The sequence below is a fragment of the Dicentrarchus labrax genome, unplaced genomic scaffold (genome assembly GCF_905237075.1).
Source record: "Dicentrarchus labrax unplaced genomic scaffold, dlabrax2021, whole genome shotgun sequence".
Lineage (NCBI taxonomy): Eukaryota > Metazoa > Chordata > Actinopteri > Moronidae > Dicentrarchus > Dicentrarchus labrax.
In genome coordinates, this window is record NW_026136705.1 from 2487445 (window position 1) to 2510230 (window position 22786).

The 22786-nt window shown below is 40.3% G+C and overlaps 1 protein-coding gene across 3 annotated transcripts in view; it reads right to left on the bottom strand.

Moving 5' to 3' along the window:
• nhsl2 (NHS-like 2) overlaps window positions 1-22786 on the bottom strand; it is a 156654-nt gene that overhangs the window by 36118 nt on the left and 97750 nt on the right. For all 3 annotated transcript variants that reach the window (XM_051400422.1, XM_051400423.1, XM_051400424.1), the window contains exon 2: window positions 14192-14431. In XM_051400422.1, the coding sequence (XP_051256382.1) occupies window positions 14192-14431 (240 nt within the window). The remainder of the gene's footprint in view (window positions 1-14191; window positions 14432-22786) is intronic.

Genomic DNA, 22786 nt, shown 5'->3' on the forward strand with positions numbered 1-22786 from the left:
ACTGCAGGGTACTGTGGTGGGAAAATGTGGGAGGGGGGGTAGGAGGGATGCTATTGGTGTGCGGGGTGTAAAGGTATGCCAGCGGTCACTCCCACTACTGCACACACACTACTGCACACACACACACACACACACACACACACACACACACACACACACACACACACACACACACACACACACCAGTAAAGCACGATCTACCCCACCCCCCCTTCCTCTGTCCAGACAAGCAGGCCAAGCACTCATGCATCACTAACCTGTATATTGTGTGTGTTTGTGTGTAGGTGTGAATGTGAGCCACTCATTTAGGTGTTTTCATGTGCTGTGAGGGCACAAATGTATGTTTGTCGCACCTTGAAATGCATTCACATGTGGACATGTGTGTGTGTGAATACACTTTAACTTTAAGTCTACCCATGTGTACGTGCATGAATCTGCATCTTTGTGTGTTTGTGTGTGTACAGTGCATCCATTCACAGATAAACCCAACCATCCTTGACAATATGCACCCCGGTCATGTCAAATTTGGGTCACCCTTTCTTCTCCTCTTCAGGAAGAAGAAGGGGGGAAGACAGACATTAACAATACCCCTCTTTCACCGCAGCCAGAGCGTTTGTTTGTCTGTGTACACTATGTGCACGCCGCCACGGATGTGTGTGTGTGTGTGTGTGTGTGTGTGTGTGTGTGTGTGTGTGTGTGTGTGTGTGTGTGTGGAGTGCACTCATATGCATGTCATGTCTTTGTCCTTGTGATTTAACATGCACAATTGATCAATCCATTACAGGGAAAAGGGGCTGGTGTTTGTCAGAATGTGTGTACCATGAAAGTGGATGGTTGTGACCTAGAAGGACAGATTTGGCGGTTAGCGGCCTAGTTTATGTTGGTCATTAGAAACCGCAAGGAGGGTTCTGGTCCCATTATGGGGCTTCTTTGTAGACACACATACAAGCTCTAATTCTTGTCGGTTATCCGAGGTATATTTGCAGATGACTACCTGATGTTTTGGCTGAACCTCAGCAGGCGGGCCCGGCCCTAAAGACAAGTTACACCATTGGTCAAGTGTTGCAGTTGAGTGGAAGGTTTTGTTCCTGCAGCTGCATTTCTTAAATTTTTTGACTAGAATGTAGTTTAACCATGTCATGTGATCTCCTACTTTAGCACAACTTAAGAACAAATATTTCTGGGACCACTAGGGAAAATTGCAGATTTAATATCCAGGAATTCACATTGTAGACACTAACGCTGACCAAGGTCCAGCCATAAACTAGGGATCCGGCTAGTCCTTTTAATAGTAAAGTCCACAGAGTGAAGATCATTTCTAAGGGAGGGGGGTTGCTCCTGTAGAGAGTGTTGTACCAGATACTGCTAAATGGAGCTGATTCTCAGCCCATATTGTTCCAAATCCTAGCCAGATTCGACTGAAAGCAGCATTGTGTAAGAAAAACACAAGGGGCTGCGTTGGTGTGGGTTCAGGTACTGGTAAGACAATAAAATACAATCCAGGAAGTCTAGTTCCAGAGTAACAGGTCGATGAGTTTGACGGCTTATTAGACGACAAAGCACTGCACAGAGGTTTATGACACTATAAGACAGGACTTTGTAACTAGAAAAGTATTGAGACAGCAATTATTTCATCCTGTGTTGCAATGATTGCTGGCATGTATTTGAGGGAATGTTGCTCAGATTTATATGGGAACAGAACAAAGGGTCCTATGTTCCTGGGGTCCTACAGTATGTTCCCCAACTTCTAGAGTTAGGGTTAGAAGGGTAGGGGGTTAGGGAACTTGGGAACATAGATACAGTCCCAAACCTTCCCACCGGACGACCCTGCATCTTTTGACGGGGCTGTCATGCCATCCAAACCAATGATTTAAAGTTAAAAACTTCTAAAAGTGAAGCCAAAAATTCTTGTTCACCTTCTGGTGCCCGACTGAGTATAGGTCATAAAGCTTGTTGCCTCCATGTTAGCTGATGGGACAAACTAAAAAAAAAAAAAAACACTTACACATACACGTCAAATACATTTTTCCCAAAGATGGTTTCTGTCATTTTAGGTAGTTCTTATCATGCAGATTTATGTTCAAGTGTTAATTTATCTGATCAGTTCCGTTTTAATTAGTTATTTGAAGCTATAAAAAAGGGGGTTGCATGTCATGATTGACAGCAGAGCCCTGCACAGGACTGAGTTGGTGGGGAGTATGGGCAGGACTTCGAGACCACGTCACCAACCCCGATCACTAGTACGCAGATGCTGGCTCCAAATGAAGTCACCAGCACAAGATGGTAGCGACCGTATCCCGGATATTTTGTTTTTTTGTACAGTTGGAGAGAGTGGAGACACAATGCTTCAAACATTGTCTGAATCAAACACTCCAACTTGATTGGCTACCTGAAAATCGTTCCGAGTTTGAACATACATACTGAGTTTGAATACTGTCACTTACTGTTTTTACACTGTGCAAAACCATCAGAAGGAGTAAATGTTCCCTAAATAATATACAAATAGTTTCAAACATGCTTGTAATGCATCCTTAACCACTGAATGATTTACTGTTTTCTTTTGAGTGCTTTGCTCAAGGACAATCTGATCCCCACTCGTCAAGTTTTTTCCTTCACATCATGAGCCCTGAGCTTTCTGACTTCGAAAAAGAGATTCAAAGCGGTGACTTTTTAGTCACGAGTCTGCTCCTTTTACCTCCAGGCTAATGTCACCTCAGCCTTGTGTTTAATCAACACCAGGTTCATTTAAGGTTTTGGCAGGTTGGCTTAAATGCAAATGTCCCTGGATCATAGCATTTAAGTGTGTCACACTTCAGCCTGTATTTGAAAAACTTCTCTAAAAGAGCCCTAAGGAAAGAAACAAGACAGACGAGTTTGTCTCGCCTGATTCACAGCGATGTCACTCAAACTAAATGCTCTTCAGAGAAAAAAGAAAAGAGAGCGACAGTTCGGCCGAACTGACTCATTTTCTGGAGAAAAATGGGCAATGTTTTGTGGTTCAAAAGCAGACTACCATATTATAAAGGTCGCCTAGTAATAGAAGTTCAAACAGTCTATAAATCGTATGAAAAGGGCTCCCTTCGCTGTCAAAGGCACTGCTCCAGGCTGAATTTCAGTATGACAACAAGGACTCATTTGAGCTCTCTGTTCATGAGCCAATTCTGTCCAAAAATGCTAAATGCCTGCCTTAATTAAATGCTGTGTTCACAACCATTTGCATAAAATAATTGTAAACGGCATTTAAATTGACATGTACTGTATTCGTCATGCAGAGTCGGGGATTTAGTATCCCATTTAAATCAATGAGAAATGGCATTTCAGTGGGTTCAGACGTTTGAGATCTTAAAAAAGTCAAGTCAGGCAAGCAACTTCTATCAAAACTGAATGCTTGAAATATTCAACCTGATGCTCAAATTATATTATACAAGAAACAAATAATGACAATTATTCAATAGCATATTATCTATTGGAGTGTAAGTGGTGTCAGGTTATATGGAAATTCAATTCTACCTTTGAGATTATAAAACGGAAACAGCACGGTTTCTCGTGAATCAGCACTCTCGACTTGATCAATGCCGCACCTGTTCGGTAATGTGTATTGACCGTGGCAAAACCTTATCAGCCTGTGTAGATAACAGCTAGCATTGACTCAGGCCTCCTCTGACCCAATTAAAGGGACTCTGTGACATTTTATAGTCAAGTTAGTGCAGACAGGAAAAACTTTATCGGACCGTTTGCATCGCAGCTGGCATTGATTCAGACATCCTCTGACACGATTAAAGGGCTACTGTGACATTTGAAAGTTTGGTTGGTTGTATCCCATCACCTTGCATTGTCCGCTGTGAGGAAAGGTTGCAGCATTGGCACTTTAAGCACTGAGCAGAGTGCTGCCGCATAAGATAAGATATGGCGAGATAAAATGAAGTTTACTGATCCGCAGGAAGAGGAAAAAAAAGGTAATAAAGGGCTGCAAATTGAATTATAAAGTGAATGGTAAAGACTATTTATGGTGTTAATGCATGTGCTGCAGACTAATTCTAGCCTTGAGTTTTAAATAAAGAGGTGAAAAGAGAGCAGACAGATAACTTTTATCTAGCTCTAAGCACTAATGATACCATTGACCTCCACTGAAATATACTGCAGCCTGAAGTGTGACACAGCTTTGTTAGGAGTATGTGTTAAAGCCGGTATTATATAGCCCCTACAGTCATAGAAACTCCCAATAAGACGGTGTGTCCTCAACATAATCTTGACCGTTGTTCAGGACTTAATGCTACACATTATTTGTAACTTCCTTGTAGATCAATCTTGTTTATGATGTGACGATGCTGTGGTCAAGGTTTGATTAGGTTTAGGCACAAATAGGGATTAGAGGACCTTCCTAATAGTTACAGTAATAATCACATGGTTAAGAATCATGATAAAGTCAGATGCTTCTTGAGCAATTCATCCACCCCAACAAACCGTCGGTGGACTTTATTGCTCTATAACAACATCACAATTACTACGGTTGCTAGAGGGCTTTGTCACTTGAACATAAACACATGTTGGACAGCGTCTTTATAGATCGTGTGCTTCCAACTTTGTGTCCACAGTTTGAATTATTTCCCGTCTCAACATGACAATGCCCTCACGCACAAAAGCCAAGTCCATAATGAAGTCCTTTTCTCCGCGGGCCCTGTAAAGTTATTCCATACCAAATGTGACAAGCCTACACAGAACCCCGACCTCAACCCTATCCAACACCTTCGGGATGAACTGGAGCGCTGACTGTGAGCCAGACCTTATCAGCGTTCACTCATTAATGTTCTTGTGGCTGAATGCAGTCAGCTTCCTTAGAAAGCTCTCAGAGAAGGGTGGAGGCAGCTATAGCAGCAAATCCCATACCGCATACTTTTGGCCTTTTAGTGTATCTGAAAACCACCAAAAACCACCAGAATAATAGCAAGCTTCTCTCTTTCAAACATCTCCTGCTCTGTTATGGATAACACACATTCACACATTCTTATCTCACGCCCTCTGGCTGCAGTGTGACCAACGACAGCTTAGATGACAGTTAAGAGCTGTTGGTCGACACTGAGAATCAATGCGTGTGCACATCTCGAAACCCTTTCGTCGATCAAATGCTCTGAAGTGGATCTCAGCAATCTCTCAGCCTCATTTATTCAATGGAAATCTCCAGTGAAGAAATCTGATTGGATAGATTACTAAATAACACATCTGGAAACTGTAACACAAAAGATCAATGTCTGCATCACTGTCTGCAGTCACTAATAGTTTACATGATTTCTAGATATTGATACATTTTCTAGACATGTTCCCCAGTTTCTCCTCACTGCTGTTTGCACCCGCCAACACGTAAAGTCGGCCAGTGCAGCTTTGAGTTAGTGGCTGACTCTTTTTACTTGACACTTCAGAGGAAGAACTACAGTAGTAGTGATCAAAAAACACCCTCTCATCCTTCATCTTCCCAGAAACTCTCCTCTAATCTTACAAACTACTGCTCGCCCAACTATTCTATCCACCTTCTGATCAGCGAACGGGGAACGAAATAAAATTGCTCCAACATTAACTCGCTGACATTGAGAAAGCAGGAAGTATTGCACTAAATGTTGCCGTTGAATGCATCTTTTTTATTATTAGTAGTAGAGTAAAATCTACTAGTTGATGACCACAGCACTATTGGGTTCTGTGTCCTGTTTGTTGTTGTTTTTTATATATAGAAATGAATACAAGACAGGATAATCGAATGATCCTATAACTTCTTTGTTAAATATGTTTCAGGAATTGTATTAAGATCCAAGCATGGTGAGACTCTGGTACGTCGCCAACATACAAAACATGGTTCAATATGAATAAAATGTGTGATAGTGTTTGATGTTTTTACATTTTGTTTAATGATTTATAAACCAAACTCAATGTAAAGTTATGGTATTCTGGAAATTATAAGGTTTAATATGATTACATAGAATAATTTAGGTGATATATGTGCATAATATACCAACCACAGGTTAAAACAACTGCTAAATTTGGCCAGAAGTGGTATTAAATGAAGAGCCATTTGGGAGCTGAAAGAGCCAGGTCTTATTGCTGAGCTGAGCCAAATGATGTGCCTCACTAAAAAGAGCCGACATGTGATATTTAAATGCCTGTGAGAGGACGCAAAGCTGTAATATATTATGGTATTACAGTTTTTATCTTTTTAAAAATACAAAAAAAAAAATGTTTTTATTTCTTCTGTTCTTTTGGTGCACATGTGAATATATATAATACAATGATTTGTGTTTTTTATGTAAGTGGTAGATATCATGTTTTTGATTAATGATAAAGTTCGGAATATAATAACTGAAATATATTGGCCATGTTTTTAACAGTGTGACACTCATTTTTAAAGCTATGTAGGTCTGTATCATGTCAAATGATTACTAAGAGTCCAAATTAAGCCTCAATTTCATACATTGTTTAAAATTGTTTCAAACTATTGCAATATGTTTTATCTACTTTATTGTTGGTACTTATGTTTACTGATGGAGGTCTTTTATTCTTTTAATTCTTAATAAATCACTTTATTATTATTATTATTATTATTATATATACTATCCTTCTGTATCACACCTGAAACGTGCGTTTTGATCTTTCCCCATCACCATTTCTCTCCTTCCACTATCTTTTGTCATCAGAAACTCACCACACTGAATCACAAACAAAGCTGTAGTCTTGTTTGCCCTGGAAGAACAGGGCCCTCATCTTGTTTGTGCCAAACAAATCCCACAGTTTTCCTTCCAAATTCAGTTGTAAACTTTAAGATCTGAAGTTATGTGAACTGATATACTTAAAGTCCGCCTCAGACTGGTACAAAATATGTTTTTCTTCTTGTTCCTACAGTTGGATGTTTGATCTTTGATATTTGTTTGAATGATGTGTGTGCAGTTTTACACTAGAAGGTTGCTGAAAGTGGGAAGTTTCTCTGTGATCGCTGAAAATCAGATTTTAAGGGGCGGGGGCCTACACGCATGATTTGTTGATCACGCATGATCACAAATACTTTGGAAGTCAATTTTAGTCCAGTATGAAACTTCTACATATGTGATCCACCAGTGCACAGAATGGACTTTACAGTGAAGTAGGAGACAGATTGTGTCCAGCAAGAAAACTTTAAGTAAATTTACATATTCATAGATTCTAGTATTAGAAAGAGTAGATGTCTTTTTAAGGATTTTAATGTTGAAATTCTACTCTTTTCCTGCAGAAGAAAAACACATTATTGTTCCAAGTTGTTATATGTCTTAATACATGTCTGAAGGGGATGTTTGTGTTCAGTAGTATCCGTAGGGAAAGGGCATGTTATTATTAGCATGACACTACAGTAAAACTTAATTGTTATAATCATCATCCATACTGGTAACTCAAAATAGTAGAAATCTGATTTGTTAATGTTTTGTGTTTTGTTTGATGCTCTTAACTTAATTACCAAACGTAAACTTCCTTTTCAGCCCCATATTACTTCTATTTTCTTAACGTTTTAATATGTCAAATGTCAATCCGCAAAGCCACACAAGTATGACAACATTGTTTCAGCAGGTTCAACACACTGTCATAACGGATCGGATCTTAAGCTGCCAAATCAAACTAAAATAAAAGTGCCTTAATTGGGAATCAGGCCAACACAAGCTGCCAGGAGAGCTTCACATTCACTCTGACAGACTGTCGACAACTCCAATGAAGTTCTACTGAAGAGGAACTTCAATGGGAAATTTCATAGGTTTTGCTCTTCCTTTAACATTTAAAAACACTTAAAAATAGACAGTACAGATACATCTTGTACTACAACTGTATAATTTAAATAAAGAGTCACAAAATTGCAGTAAAATTATTCGGAAAACGTGTGTGAATTTGTACAAACACAATTACATACACTAAAGAGAATGTCAGTGAAATATGTAGAGTGTTGAGGAGGTGGTAAAGTATGAATATCTGAGCGTTGCCTAATGGACTGTCATAAAATTACAGAGCAAGTATGTGCAAATAGCCAGTCTGACTGTAATGGATGACACTAGCTCAACTTCAAATACAAAGTTCACCGTTAATGTGAAAGAATAATATGAATATTTTGTTGTTGATTAATGAAATGCAGAACAAACCAAAAAGACACACACAATGCAAATCTGGCTGCTGTAAATCTTTTGCCAGAAAACACAGTAAATACGTCGGCCGAGGAGGGAAGACCTTTCATAAATATGCTGGGCACCGGGCAGAGTCACTTAGGAGCAGGAGGAAATAAGCGAGGTGCAAATCTTCTTATTACTAACCTGTATAGAATACGATATATCTGCCTTCAGTGGAGTACAATACTGAGCTTTAAATATATAATATATTACCGCCAAGGAAAAGCATATGAATATTTTAACATAGCAACCAAAAAACTTTGATCAGAATAAGTACGGATCTCGCTATTGTAAATCTTAATGGAAATACTGAGCTTCAGTTGTGCTGCAGACTGTTAATGGGGACAGACAATGTGAAAATGTCACAGTTAAACTGTGCTCCCTGGGACAAAACTATTCAAGTCAGTGCATAGGGGACATTTCTAAGCTTGTGTCTCACAGATTTAAACACTCAACCTTTAATTGATAGTGAAACTGTATTGATGAGAATTAAAGTAATATCCATTAAGGAGGGGCGTAAGTACTCAAGTACTTGGTTCGGACGTTGGTATTTGTTTAACGTATCAGTACTGTGCAAGTTACATTAAACTTGTAAAATCGTAGACCAGTTCAGTGATTAATCATTTGAGGATAAAGAGAAAACAGTGGAGACGGAGGCCTGTTGAGCCGGAGTACCATCGCGGCCAGCAACAACTACAAGGGGTGCTTTTCATTATGCTAACTTGTCTCCTCCTTTACCTCACCTGTTTCTTCTCCTCAGTAAGCAGCGTCAGGTACTTATGACATACTGCACAGCTGTACCACTTGTCCAACTGGTCCAAATGTCCACAGAACTCCTTATTTAAAGGACAATTTCAAAACCTTTCAGTATTCATTTAGACATGTAAACTGTTTAACATTGTCTATTTAAGCAGTAATTACTGTTGTTGATCATTTAATATCCATTGTAAATAGGCGTATTCTAATATATGTACAGATTAGTGTTATTTGTTATGATTACTTTGGCTGTGTAGCTTGCATCATTATCTGCACAATACACCACAGAGCTGCGTAAGAATGAGTGTATGTCGACTGTAGTGTAAAATAAAAAAAATAAAATGTGTGATGCCACAACCCTTTGAGATTAAATTATCCAGTAGATTGTTATTTATCACACACAACGTGATGGGACATTATTCTATATCATGTGTAGATCCCCATACACACACTGTGTGAATGATCGAATTTTGTTTTTAATATTATTAATTAGGTTTTCAATCATGCCAAACATTGTGGAGGTGTGGTATTTTTAGATCACGCCAAGGCCACTTGATAAATGACTTCCATGTAGGATACACCGATGTTTCCTCGCTCCTCGTCTCCTCCAGGTGCATTTAAGGAACTGGAAGATCCTTCATGAAGGCGGAGGGGGGGATGATCTCCGGGTCACGGGAGGAGAGAGGATGCGAGGAATCATACGTTAGCGTAAAGAAAAGCACCCCAAGAGCGGAGAAGATGTATGAGGTGGGTGAATTGAGGGATCATCTGCAAAGTCTGAACAAAATGAACTGTGTAACCGGATAGCATACAGACCAGGGTGGCTGCAGATGAAACTATAAACCAGTCAGAACTTTTTTACCAGCCAAATTATTGAATTACTGGCTAATATCTACAATCAGTGCAGCACAAAAAGGTACTTAAACCCTGATACCGCCCTTATTTTTACTTCAGTGTTGATTTCAGACCTTAATCTTATTTAAAATTCCCATCTTTAATATTCATACATTGCTGTAACCTGTTTAGCAACAGTGAAATAACTCTTAAACTAAATTTAATCTTATAGAAATCCACCAAAATCTTTCAACAAAATTATATAGTTTCATGGACATGTTGGGTATAATATTGAACACAGTCTCGTTTGGACTGTAGATTACGTTTTGTTACATGCCAACTGGCTAACCAAGGCTAGTGGTAGGATAATGGTGATCTGTCCTTCTGACTCTGAATCTAATTGGCACTATATTCATGCTGGTGTCTCACAAGAGAAATAGAACATGTCTGGACAAAACATGTTTCCACACAGAGTGAAAGAAGCAACGGAGAGCTAATCTCTTAACGGAGCTGGAAATGAAAATCAACCTTTATCCTGCTAAGAAGAGGCTATGTGCAAAGGATCTATACAATCCAAGAGCACTATAGTATAGTGTCCTGGCACTGCTGATATAATGTGATTAAAAAAATATATTTTTGGGGGGATCCTCCCACCAGTTTCTGACTCTCAGTCTTGAGCACAAGGGGGCATTGCACCAAATTTGCAACATGCAAGCTGCGACATGCAACAGGAAATAATTTCCTCTCAGTCATTTTTTCACTCATCAAATCAAATCCTGAACTAATGACCCCTGCATGAGCTTGCAGGAGCCCTGTGGGACGCCCAAATGTACCATAAAAGTCTGTGATCTGTATGTATCTGAGCATTGCTAACCAATAATAAAGCAGACAACCACAAATTCAGAATGAGAGGTGATGAGGACCGGTTGGTTTAAGTTGACAAGGATCTTTAGTTGTGAATTATGAACTATTTTGTCTGTCAGGAGCAAAGGTGGAAATAGCGAGACGTTGTTTTAGAGCTATGTGTATTAAGGAGCTCTAAACCCGAAGTATAATCTCTCTCTAATCTTAACAAATCAGTTTTTGTTTTGGCTATGACGACACAAAAAATGTAAAACGTAGCATTATAATAAAGTGCTGTAGTTCTGAAGAGATGCCTACAAATCTTATAGGACTTAAAACGTGTTTCTTTGGTACTACATCCCCCAACAGATGACACATTATGATTTTAGTCTGTTTTTTTTGTGAAAATAAACAATCACAATCACAATATCTGACAAAATAATCACAATATGACTTTATTTACCATTCCATGCAGCCTGAGTTTTGGCCATTATGAAGAAAGTTTCCTAAGCAATTCGATATTTTCCAACCTTTTTGTGCTTCAACCAAAACAAACCATCACTACATCAGTGATTCAATCATCTATGTAACAGTGTTTTGGAGGTGGCACTGACAAACAAAGCTGATGAGAAGAAAGAATAATTGGCATCGCTATTAAAGGTCCACGAGGAAACAACATCTTTTATAATTTACTTTGGAAGACTTGCTGAATTTAAGTGATAAAAAATCAGAATGAGACTCATTATAACCGAAGACCTACACACTGAATTAGATTCGCTGGTTAAAAGTGCACACGCGAGGAATCCAATCAGGAGTAGAAGAGATGCAGTCCATCGTATTAAAGCCCCTGTATGCTAATAACTGTATGTCGGGGCGTTGATGGTGAGAGGGAGCACTGGCTGGATTTCACTGTTGCCCACTTAGCAGCAACGGTGAAATAAATCTCACACAAATCTCGCTGACGGGGGGGGGGCGAGCTGAAATCTCGGCAGAAAACGCAGCAGATCCGTCTAACACCGGAGGACGACAGCCAGCTTCATAAATATGGAGGGCAGAGTGTTGAGGAGCGGGAAAGAGTATGAATATTTTACCAAGCTGAGGCCAGTGGGAGACTCACAGCGAGGATGGCCAGAAAGAGAGAGAGAGAGAGAGAGAGAGAGTACAGCTGGTTGCTTCAGTGTTATATAACACACACCCAAAACAGATGGACACACAACACAAATGCACACTGGTATACAAAATGAAAACATACACAGGAACACACACATGGACATACTGCTCATGACAGTGGGAACAGCACCCTCACACACACACACACACACACACACACACACACACACACACACACACACACGGACAGGCGGCAATGAACACATTAACAAAGTGACACAAATAAACACGGACAACAGAAAAGATGAATGACCACACACACACACACACACACACACATATTTGTTACTGTTGTCCACCCACGACCGCATTCATCCATCTTATTTTTATCAAACACAAGATGCCAGCCGGTCTGAGACAATAACTGGCTTAATACACACATAAACACACACACACACACACACACACACACACACACACACACAAGCAGTATGAAGACACAGCAGTGGAGAATAAGGGAAAAGAGACAGAGAAAGATGTAGGAGGCGACATACTGTACTGTATAAGCGATAGCCACACGCTGTGTATACAAAGAGAGGGAGTGGAAGTGAAAGAAAAACTGAGTAAATCTCAATAAAAATATAACATTATCTCCAAAACCAGCAGGGTTTTAAACCACATAAACGGACGTATTTTGTTGTTTGTTCGACAGAGTGATTTGTATTAAAGGATAAGTGCGGTTATACAGTACAGTATGTTTTCTTACTGTCAACAAATCCTACGGAAGTGATCCAAGCCTGATCAAATTCATTCTCTGGCTCGTCGCTCTGTGGCGTGGACCTCTATTTTTGTCCAAAGACCATTAAAGTGTGGTTGTACCCCAAACTAACAGCTCAGAGAGGCTAACTCTACGTTATGTGTGTGTGTGTGTGTGTGTGTGTGTCTAGAAATATACTCCATGTCAGCATTAGCCTTGCAAGACTCGGTATGTCAGTGTTAACACCAGCATCGATGTGTTTCATCCCAGTGATATATATTAGTTTACAGCTCAGAAAACATGTGTAAGTGTGCAGTACCTCTTTAAAAACACATCAATAAGTACATAAATAATAATAAAATAACCGAATGTCTGCTCATTAGTTCATCTGCTCCCACTGACTGAGTTTTATGACAAGACATCAACCTGATATCTGCCCCCCAGCTGCCTCATCTACCCAGCTATATGGCAGGAACAGACTGAGGAACCTGCTCACCGTTCACTCACCTCTTTAAGATATTATCCTGTCGACAAATACGGCGAGCGCAGACGTGTGTGAAGAAGTGGTGGAAGTGAAGACCCTTAAAAATGCACAATTTACCTCTGTTTGAGTAATGTATGTTAAAAACGATGCTGCAGCTGTTTTAGAACGTAAAAACTTAACTTTATGACCAAAAGATTTACATCATTATTGGGAGCTGAAAGCAACTTGAGGCTGAGAGACGTCAGACAGTATTAAGAGACGGACTAACACTGACAAATAACAAATGAAGCCAGTCTTGTCCTTTAAACTTTAAAGAGATATGAAATGTAACGTGTCGAGACCTTCACTCGTTCATTCATTCAGTCCCTCGGGTGTTTGTTCAAAGTTGCCACGCCATTCAGCCGTTCAGCCCCACCTCCTCGTTCATTCAACTAAAAACCCACTGTGATCGTTTTAATGGAAGAGCCGGGCAAAGGGCGAGACAGCATGAGTCACAGAGACAGAGAGAGAGAGAGGCAAAAAGAGAAACAGTGTTACCTGAGAACAAATGGAAACCCTAGTTCCCTTGAGTGCTAATTTGCATACACACACACACACACACACACACACACACACACACAGGTTCAACACTACAAACAAGACATTAATATTAAAATGAGAATGACAGCGTTCCACCTTTAAAAACAAAAACAAGGCAACCAGGCAACTGACTAAAATGTAAACAGACATCTTTGAATGCCTCTTTCAACACACACACACACACACACACACTCCAAATCACATACATCAACAGTGTTTGTCCTATCACAAATTCAACCTTAAATAACAACGCTGCAAGGTGAATCCAATATACACCATCAGCAGTGTCCCTGCACACACACACACACACACACAGTACAATATAAACACAAGACAGCAAGGGGATATTGAACATACACACACACACCCACACACACACATCCTCTCTCACACAGCCTTTCTGCATGCTAACACACACACACACACACACACACCTTTAAGGCGGCCGACACACACCCATATCAGTGCAGTCCAAACGCCACACACGCATGTAAACACTTTCCCAACCGCCTCCGCTTCTGCTTCCACGCCTTTCCCACCCACTCAAAACACACACACACACACACACACACCCGCCCACACACACACACACACACACACACACACTCCATCCACCCATCCATCCATTCCCCTCCCTCTTTTTCCCTCTCCATCCATCCTTACCTTGCAGCAGGCTCTGGAGGTTGAGCTGCGCCTGCTGGTGCAGCTCCTCGACACACTCCGGCCTGCTCCACGAGCCGAACACGTTCACGCTCTGTTGCCATGGAGACCTGAAGTGGGCCGCGCCGCCGCCGCTGCTGCTGCTGCCTCCTCCGCCGCTGATGCTGCTGTGGTTGCCGTCGCCGTGGCTGCTGCTGCTGCTACCGCCGCGCCTGCCGCTCTCCGCCTCTAGACCGCTGGTGGCTGGAGAGGAAAGAGAAGGGGCGGAGGGAGGGAGAAATGTTGAGAGGAAGTGATGGATGGAGGGAGAGAGAGAGAGAGAGAGAGTAGGGAAGGAGGGTGAGAGAAATGGGGAGAGAGAGAGAGAGAGAGAGAGAGAGGAAGTGAAATAGGGAGAGGGGAATAAGATTATTGAGAGTGCAGCAGGGAGGGAAAAGGAGGAGAGAAATAGAGGAGGGAGAGGGATGGAGAAGGACAAGAGAGGAAAGAAAAAGAGGAGGAAAAGCGGGATCAAGGTGGATGGGGGAGAGAGGAGGTGAGAGAGGAGGGAGAAAACAGAGAGAGGTGGAGAGAAGGGGGATAAAAGAGAAGAGGAGGGAAGTAGAGAGGGAATACACGGGAAAAAAGGAGAGGGAGAAATGAAGGGATGGAGAGAGGAGGAGGAGGAGGAGGAGGAGGAGGAGAGAGAAAAATCACACGTAAATAAAAATGTATGAATTTGCATAACTATTACCCAGAGACGCAGATTACATAATGCAGTGTGTTGTCAGGGAGAACAAGGACCGAGGAGGGAAGGAACGAGGGAGGGAGGGAGGGTGGGAAAAAAAAGAAACAGGGATTAGAGAGAAAACGAGGGAGGGATGGACAGGAAGAGAGGTAGAGCACAGATTTGGAGGGGAAACAGAGAGAGGGAGCGCTTAATTAGGAGGGAAAAGGAGTGGGAGGAAGATAGAGGGACAGTCACGGGAGGAGACAGAGAGGGAGGGAGGTGGAGGGAAGGAGGGATTAGGGCAGGGAGGTATGGGAGGAAATTTAAAAAAAAGAGACAAATTGTGATTGTGGCATTAGGGAGAGAAAGAAGTACAAGAGAGGGAGGAGGAGGGGTAAAAAAGGGGATGACATTTAAAGGGAGGAGATCGGAGGAATGAAGGCAGACGTCGGGCCCTGTCACTATCAAAACCTCCAACACAGACAATCACAACAGATCATCCCGAGCGATCGCAAGTGGCCATTCAACGTCGACATGAATGAGACGTTGCTTTGAATCAGCGGTGATGAAATAATTTGACACATCCGGCGCCTGATAAAACATGACTAAACAAACGCAGGAAACCCCCCCGAATGTGACAGCGGTCGCCGTCCAACTGAGCTGTCAGAAGAAAATACACAAGAAACTCTTCCTGCGAGAACAAAGAACACAGAGGATCCATTCAGTCGCAGTTATTAATTCGATACTGGACGCTCACATGGCTACGCAATGTCTAAGTGACAAGTTGTAGTAGTATGAAAGCCAGAAAACTTAAAGCAGCTACAAGCAGCTTTCATTTTGTGACCCCCAGGTGGACGAAAGGTTTCGATCCGAGCATTACAGGCCATCCATCCCATCAAATTAAAAGCCCACAGCGACCCTCGCAGCTCGTAGCAAGTCGCCACAGTACAGTACCGCACCATTTTGGATCTATGGAATCTTGGTTTCACATAGCACAGCAGATACAATAATAAACAGGACACACAGAGTATGTAATTGCATGTCTTTTTTATGTCAAAAGCTCAACAAAACCTTCCTTACAACATTAATCCTACAATATTTGTGCATGGGAGCAACAGCAGGGTTAAAGTAAAGGTTTGAGGCACTTGGTATACTGGGCATCTAAACATTAGCAATACACAGCTATCAACCTCTCGAAACCTTTATCTTCCACCACACATCATAAATGTCACATTATCTCATACTGTACGTTGGCATTGAATATTGGTAAACTGTGTTCTTCATTATTTTTCTTTCACCTGAAACACATATTAGATATGTCAGAAATCCCCTAAAGTTATCTGAAATTTGGATTAAGGATCAGGTGCTGTGGTTGCCCCGAAGAGGAGAGGAAGAGATCCGGGATTGGAGTCTGGACACCCATAATGTTATGCAGCCCCATTTGCAACAAACTGTGATTCACTGTGTGTTCTGACTCCTTTCTATCAGAACCAGCATTAACTGTTTCAGCAGTTTGAGCTACAGTAGCTCGTCTGTTGGATCGGACCACACAGGCCAGCCTTCACTCCCCATGTGCATCGATGAGCCTTGGCAGCCCATGACCCTGTCTCCGGTTCCTTCCTTGGACAACTTTTGATAGGTACTGACCACTGCAGACTGGGAACACCCCACAGGAGCTGCAGGTTTGGAGATGCTCTGACCCAGTCGTCTAACCATCACAGTTTGGTCCTTGTCAAAGTCGCTCAAATCCTCACACTGCCGATTTTTCCTGCTTCTAACACATCAACTTTAAGGACAAAATGTTCACTTGCTGCCTGATATATCCCACCGACTGACCGGAGCCATGATAACCAGATAATCAGTGTTATTCACTTTTTTGTTATTCTATAAATTCAGTGTATTCAGACTGGATACTTTCATTTTGTTATACAACGTTATGTTTGAATTTCATTCCTTAAAAAGGACCAGTGTGTAGGATTTGGCACCATCTAGTGGTGAAGTTGCAGATCACAACTAACTGAATACTGCTCGTGTCTGTACTTGGGAACTCAGAAACTCACAAAAAACATGAAAGGCCCGATGTACAGCCAGAGTTTGGTTTGGCTACTGTAGAAACAACATCTGTAGATAAAAACGTCTCATTTTAAGACAACAAAAACACAATAATTCTCATATTCTGTTGATTACACACTCATGAAAACATACCTATGGATATTACATATTCAGTTTCTGCTGATAGATCCTCCTTAATGTTACACACTGGACCTTTGAATACATTCTCCACCGCTGCATGTAAATGATCTCAATAACAACTTTGTGTTTTGTACTCAAAGCAACATCCATGGATCTACTGTAGGACTGTACGCGTAAATGAGCTCTAAAAGTAAACCTGACTAAATTATCTTGGTACATTCATACAGTGAACCAGACAATAACAACCTTCTGCAGTCTCACACTACGGATGTCTACAACTTTACTTCTTACTTTCTATAAATAATGAGATTTTAAAACATCAGTATGCAGGTTTTTTCCAGTATTTCCACATTAAAATGTCATTTCCTGCGACAGAAAATCAAGTAAACGTGTCCTGAGAAAGACAATACCACACCAACTAAACACTAAATATTATAAATTTATATGAATTTAAAAGCAGACTCTGCAACATGTGTGTGGGAAGCATATCTGAGGGGAATGTCTTGATTTGAGGCACTTTTGAGAAGAAAAACCCAAAACAAAATGGCTAAAACTGAAAGAGCGCTCGGTTCCCAGCAGACAGACGTTCTGCAGCGAATCCGCCGGCACTATCGCATCCTGTTTGCTCTGAAGCAGCCGTCTCTCTCCTCTCTTTCTCTCTCTCGCAAGGAAAAACCCCGTCGTACTGTGCAGAGTCACAATTTCACCCTCTCAGCTACCGGCTTCATCTTCCTAAGCTGCTTTCACACAATCAGCTCCCACCAGAGCAGCCTACTGTTTATGATACAGAAGTACACGTCAGTTAGCATCAGCCGCGGAGAAGAGAACAAAGGCAATCATGCATGATTTATAACGTACATGTTGAGAAGACATATATTCTCGCCATGGAGCCTATGCTATTTTACATCTTTCTCTTTTTTTATCATTTGAAGGCTTAAATACATTTATTTTCTTAAGTAAATATACAGTGCTTTCTTTTGCATTGTTTCTTTCCGAAGCTAATCTGTGTTTACTGGATGTATGCATTGTGTTGTGGCTCCTGCTGCGAGCTAAATATCCCATTAGGGAACTTGAGTTTGAAGCTCACCCAGCTCACGTCTGCAGTATTTCAAGCAGGGAAACAAACTTTTGCACCTACTGTGTTGTATTTGAACAGTTTCTTGACGCCCTGTTTGCAAAACAACTTCCAATATATATAACGGACAGAAAGACTGAGCATTTTAAAATACACTTGACGTATATTAAAGTAATTAAAGGAAATTCAGTGATTTCTCTTATTATAAAAGACTGTATAATGGCACAAAATTAAAGCAAATTGTGGTACTTTCAGACCTTGAGATTATCTCTTAAGACTGCATTTGTGTTTTTGACATATTAAATGATTAGCTTTAAGTAAATACATATTTCCTGTGTGCTTTAGGAGGAAATTGGGGAGTAAAAACACGACTGGAGGCTCTGCAAAGACTCTGCAAGACTTTGGTCAAGTTGGTCACAAATGGTGAATACAGCAGTGGTGGAAAGTAACTAAGTACATTTATCTACTTTATACTTCAACTCTGCAGTTATTTGACAGCTTTAGTTACTTCACAAATTCTGATTTTTACACAAAACATATGAAAAGCTTATAAGATATGATGTTTTGTTATAAATTAAACTACCCAAAAGTATGTAGAAGTACATCTAAAACCATTAGTCGATCAATTAGCTAATTCATTGTCAAATATGTTGTTTATAGTTTAAATATGTTTTCATGAAAGCTCAGCTTCACAAATATGAGGATTTTCTGCTTCTTTCTTTTATTATATTATTATTATTATTATTAATAGAATTATTTTCATGATTTTCATTTATTTTTAATAATTTTAAGCGTTTGGACTGTTGCTCTGGGTAATTGCGGTATTATTTCTCACCATTTATATAATTTTTTACACACCAAATAATAAATCGAACATAATGAAAATAATGAATAATTATTTACAAAAATTAGTAAAAACTGTAAAATCCAGTTTTTATACATTTATAGGGGACGATTTTCTGCATTGAGTATTTTTATTTTTAATACATTTTCCCTGATTTTACATCAGAATACTTTCTTCACCACTGTGACTACATGCATGTATCTGTGCCACCATTTTCATATTATTCAAAGTAACCAGAAGGCTGCAGTTACTTTCCGGGTGCTTTGATATGTTCAGCATGCAACCGCAGACCTTCTCTCAGATGCTTGCTCACACTGGAGCATCTTAAGTAACTCTAAACAACGGTGTATTAAAAGGAGGTAAATACCACACAGATCCTTACACAGCGTTTTGAGATTAGTGGGTCAAACAAACAAAGAGTTTTCAAAGGTTAAACCTTGATTGTCGGCGACCGGCAGCACTACTTTCCTAACCTTTTGCAAAAAAAAAAAAAAAGATATGCTGCGACCACTCAGGAGATATTTTGTCCCTAGCGTGTTGTAAGAAATGTCGTGTGGGGTTGAGTGCTCACTGGGAACATCTTTTCAAAAACACTGGCTTCCTTTTCTCATTGTTTCCAATAAAAAAAGAAAAAAAGATGCACTCTTAAGATCGCTCAGAGCAGGACTAAGTGCCTTATCGTGGAACGGAAAAAATAAACCTTAGTGAGGCACTGAAGCTACAATATGTTCAGATTGATATTACAGTAAGAGTTCCCATATGGGCAATATGTCAGGATAAAGTGAAGGTTTTACAGACACAATTTCCTTTTACAACTTTTTATTTTTAGGTTTTAGATGCTTATTTAGAGCTAATTAATGTCACAGTGATCTATAATTTTGAATATATGCTGACACAAAAGGTCAAAGGTGCTACCCAATGCAGGTGTAAGTAAATATATTTTAATATATCTATATTCGCTCTTTTTAAGAAATCATTTTTCCAGGACCTTTTCCAGCTGATTTGACAATACAGGACAACACTTATTAGTTATTACTTAACGGTCATATCATTTTGAATATCAGGTTCATTACAGGTAGCTGGTGAGTGTTTACGTTAGCTTACTTTCCACTACAGATGACTTTTCTGCTGCGTCTCCGGTGATTTGACTACAGTTTTCCTGTATTGTCAAGAAAACTGCTGGAAAAAGTCTGGAAAGGTCCTGGAAAATGATTTCTTAAAAAGAGCGGGAACCTTGTTTTTATGGAACCAGTGACAGGCGATCTGAGTGAGGGGCTAAAATACAATTAAAATTCTCAAGGACAACAGAGATTATATCCAGGATATTTGGTCATTTTGATTAATTTTCCAGGTGTTTCCATGAATGTAAAACTAGTCTCTAAATTTCCAGGTTCTCCAGGATATGTGGGAACCCTGAAAAATAGTTTTATAAACATGCATCAAAAAGGTTGTGATTTTGGTTAAATGTTCCTAAAAAAAAGTCTTATGTGTCAATTCACTGCTGACTTTTGACACAAAAAAACTAATGGAATACGTCATTAGTGAACATTTTACTGGTTAATTAACATTTCCTTATCATATGTATCATAGAAAATGTAATTCAGTCTGCATTAGTTGCCCTCAAAATGTATTTTCTGCAAATTAACTGTATATAACTGTAATTTCTAGGAGACAGGGCTGCAATATATCATAATATATTGTGATCGGTGGCACCAAACATCCCAAAGTGACAGTTAAAAACATCTTGAAAGGTTAAATTTTATAGCACTTCTAAATATATCTGCAAACTAAAGGTGTATCTTTGAAAGTTACAGTTAAAGATATGACCTTAAATATCAAATACAACCAGTTTTTTAAATAAACAAGTAAACATGCTTTCATTAAAGCACGAGAGTCTTTGTAGATGTGGGACGTTAACAAGTTAAATCTATTATCTCTGTGTGGGTGAGTGTGCGTCTCTGCATTCGTGTGTGTTAGATAATACGCGGTTAAAGTCACGGCAAGCCTCGGGAGTTTTCTGCAAACGTGGCACAAATTACTGTTAATACAAGATCTGGAGAGAGAGGGGAGAGAGTGTTAAGTACCTTAGTTACTGTCGTACCTTTGAGACATCGCCGCCACTGTGACTGCGCGCTAAGAATTTCTCACTGTTCTCGCAGCACATCAACACAGCGAGGAGTCGACATCGATCTAACGGGGTTTTTCACAAGACTGGGAGGCCTCGCAGGATTCAGGCTCAAGTCCAACAAACACCGCCGCCGCTGCTGCAGTGCAATGGTGGTTCACACATTACAAACCCAATAGGAAGCAACCGCAAACGCTGGATTTCAGCAGGACCACCGAGCAAAAAAACACAAAAAAGACTGTGGACTACACGTCTCTGCCGCATACTGTAAGTTTCTCTTCATCAGCCGTGACAGCTCGGACTTAAGAAGAAGACAACCTGTCACCGTAAAAGAAGACTACCTGTCACTTCATAGGAGGAAAAAGTTCGAAAGTGCCAATCAGGGAGCAGGTTCTGCAGAAATATGCTGCGTTTGAGGGTCCTGATGTTAGAATAGAAACTGAAAAACAAGACAGGGCTGCACAATAATAACATTAATTCAATTCAAAAGGGTCTGATTTAAAACATTAGCAAGCTTAGCTAGCGATTTAGCTTGCAAACACCAGTCAACTTAACCTTAGTTAAATGCTCGTACCGGTTATAAAAACGCATAATAAAATAGCCCAGTCACAGTCTGGACGGTATTTCTAAAATAGTTCAGCAACTCAGTCTGAGCAATACTGACAGAAGCTAAAAGGTTAGCCTATAGCCTCTCTCTTTCTCAGCTGAAATAAAACGCTTTGTTAGGTTGAATAGACAGTTGTGAATATATGTTATTAGATAGATAGAAGTTAAATAAACCTCACCTACACCATTGTTTCATTGGTTAAGTTTCCATGCTATAGCAATGATAATAGCCTACCATCTGAGATACAGGAAAACATTTGGTGGAGGGAACTCTCATTTTCTAAGAATTAATCACAAATCAAAGCTTCCAGTCAAACCAATTTAAATAAAGTGTTTGATCTGCTTCTTAAATGAGATTTTCTATTAAAAGAAAATTGTAAAAAATTACGACACCTAATCGACTCCCAAAATTGAAAACAACTGAACCTTTAGCTTGACCAAACTGTACAGGTTGGATCCTGTGTGTCAAAGGATAAAGCCAGGGTTGGCATTGCCATATATATATATATATATATGACAGTGTTTTGGTTGTGTTTCCACAGTCGTGGCTTGGCGCCTGAGGAATATTCTGACCTCAAAATACTTTGAAACCTGGGAACTTGACGGCGCAGACGGTTTTGACGGATACAAGAGACAAAGGAGTCTTCTGGGATACTCTGAGCTTCCTTTGAGGTTAACTATTAATTCTTGATTAAAAGTTGAGCAGCAGCCATACACACTCACACACGCACACAGAGCACATTCAGTCTTCCTCAGCGGAGATGTCACTCTTTTTCCTTCCTCCCTTACGTAACCACGGTGACATGAAAAGGAGAAGATGGAGGGATTGGATGGAGGAGAGACAGAAGCCTCTGGGCATCACTGTGCAGATTTATTGGAGGGGAGGAAAAAATAAAATCTGCACAGACCTTTTGAGTAAGAAATAAAAATATATATATAGTTCTGGAGGGAAATGTATCGCAGTGACAGGATGCTTCATGTTCAGAGAAAAAGTGCGAACATGGATGTCAATTTGAGGATTGCAGGTTCAAACCTCACAAAGCCGA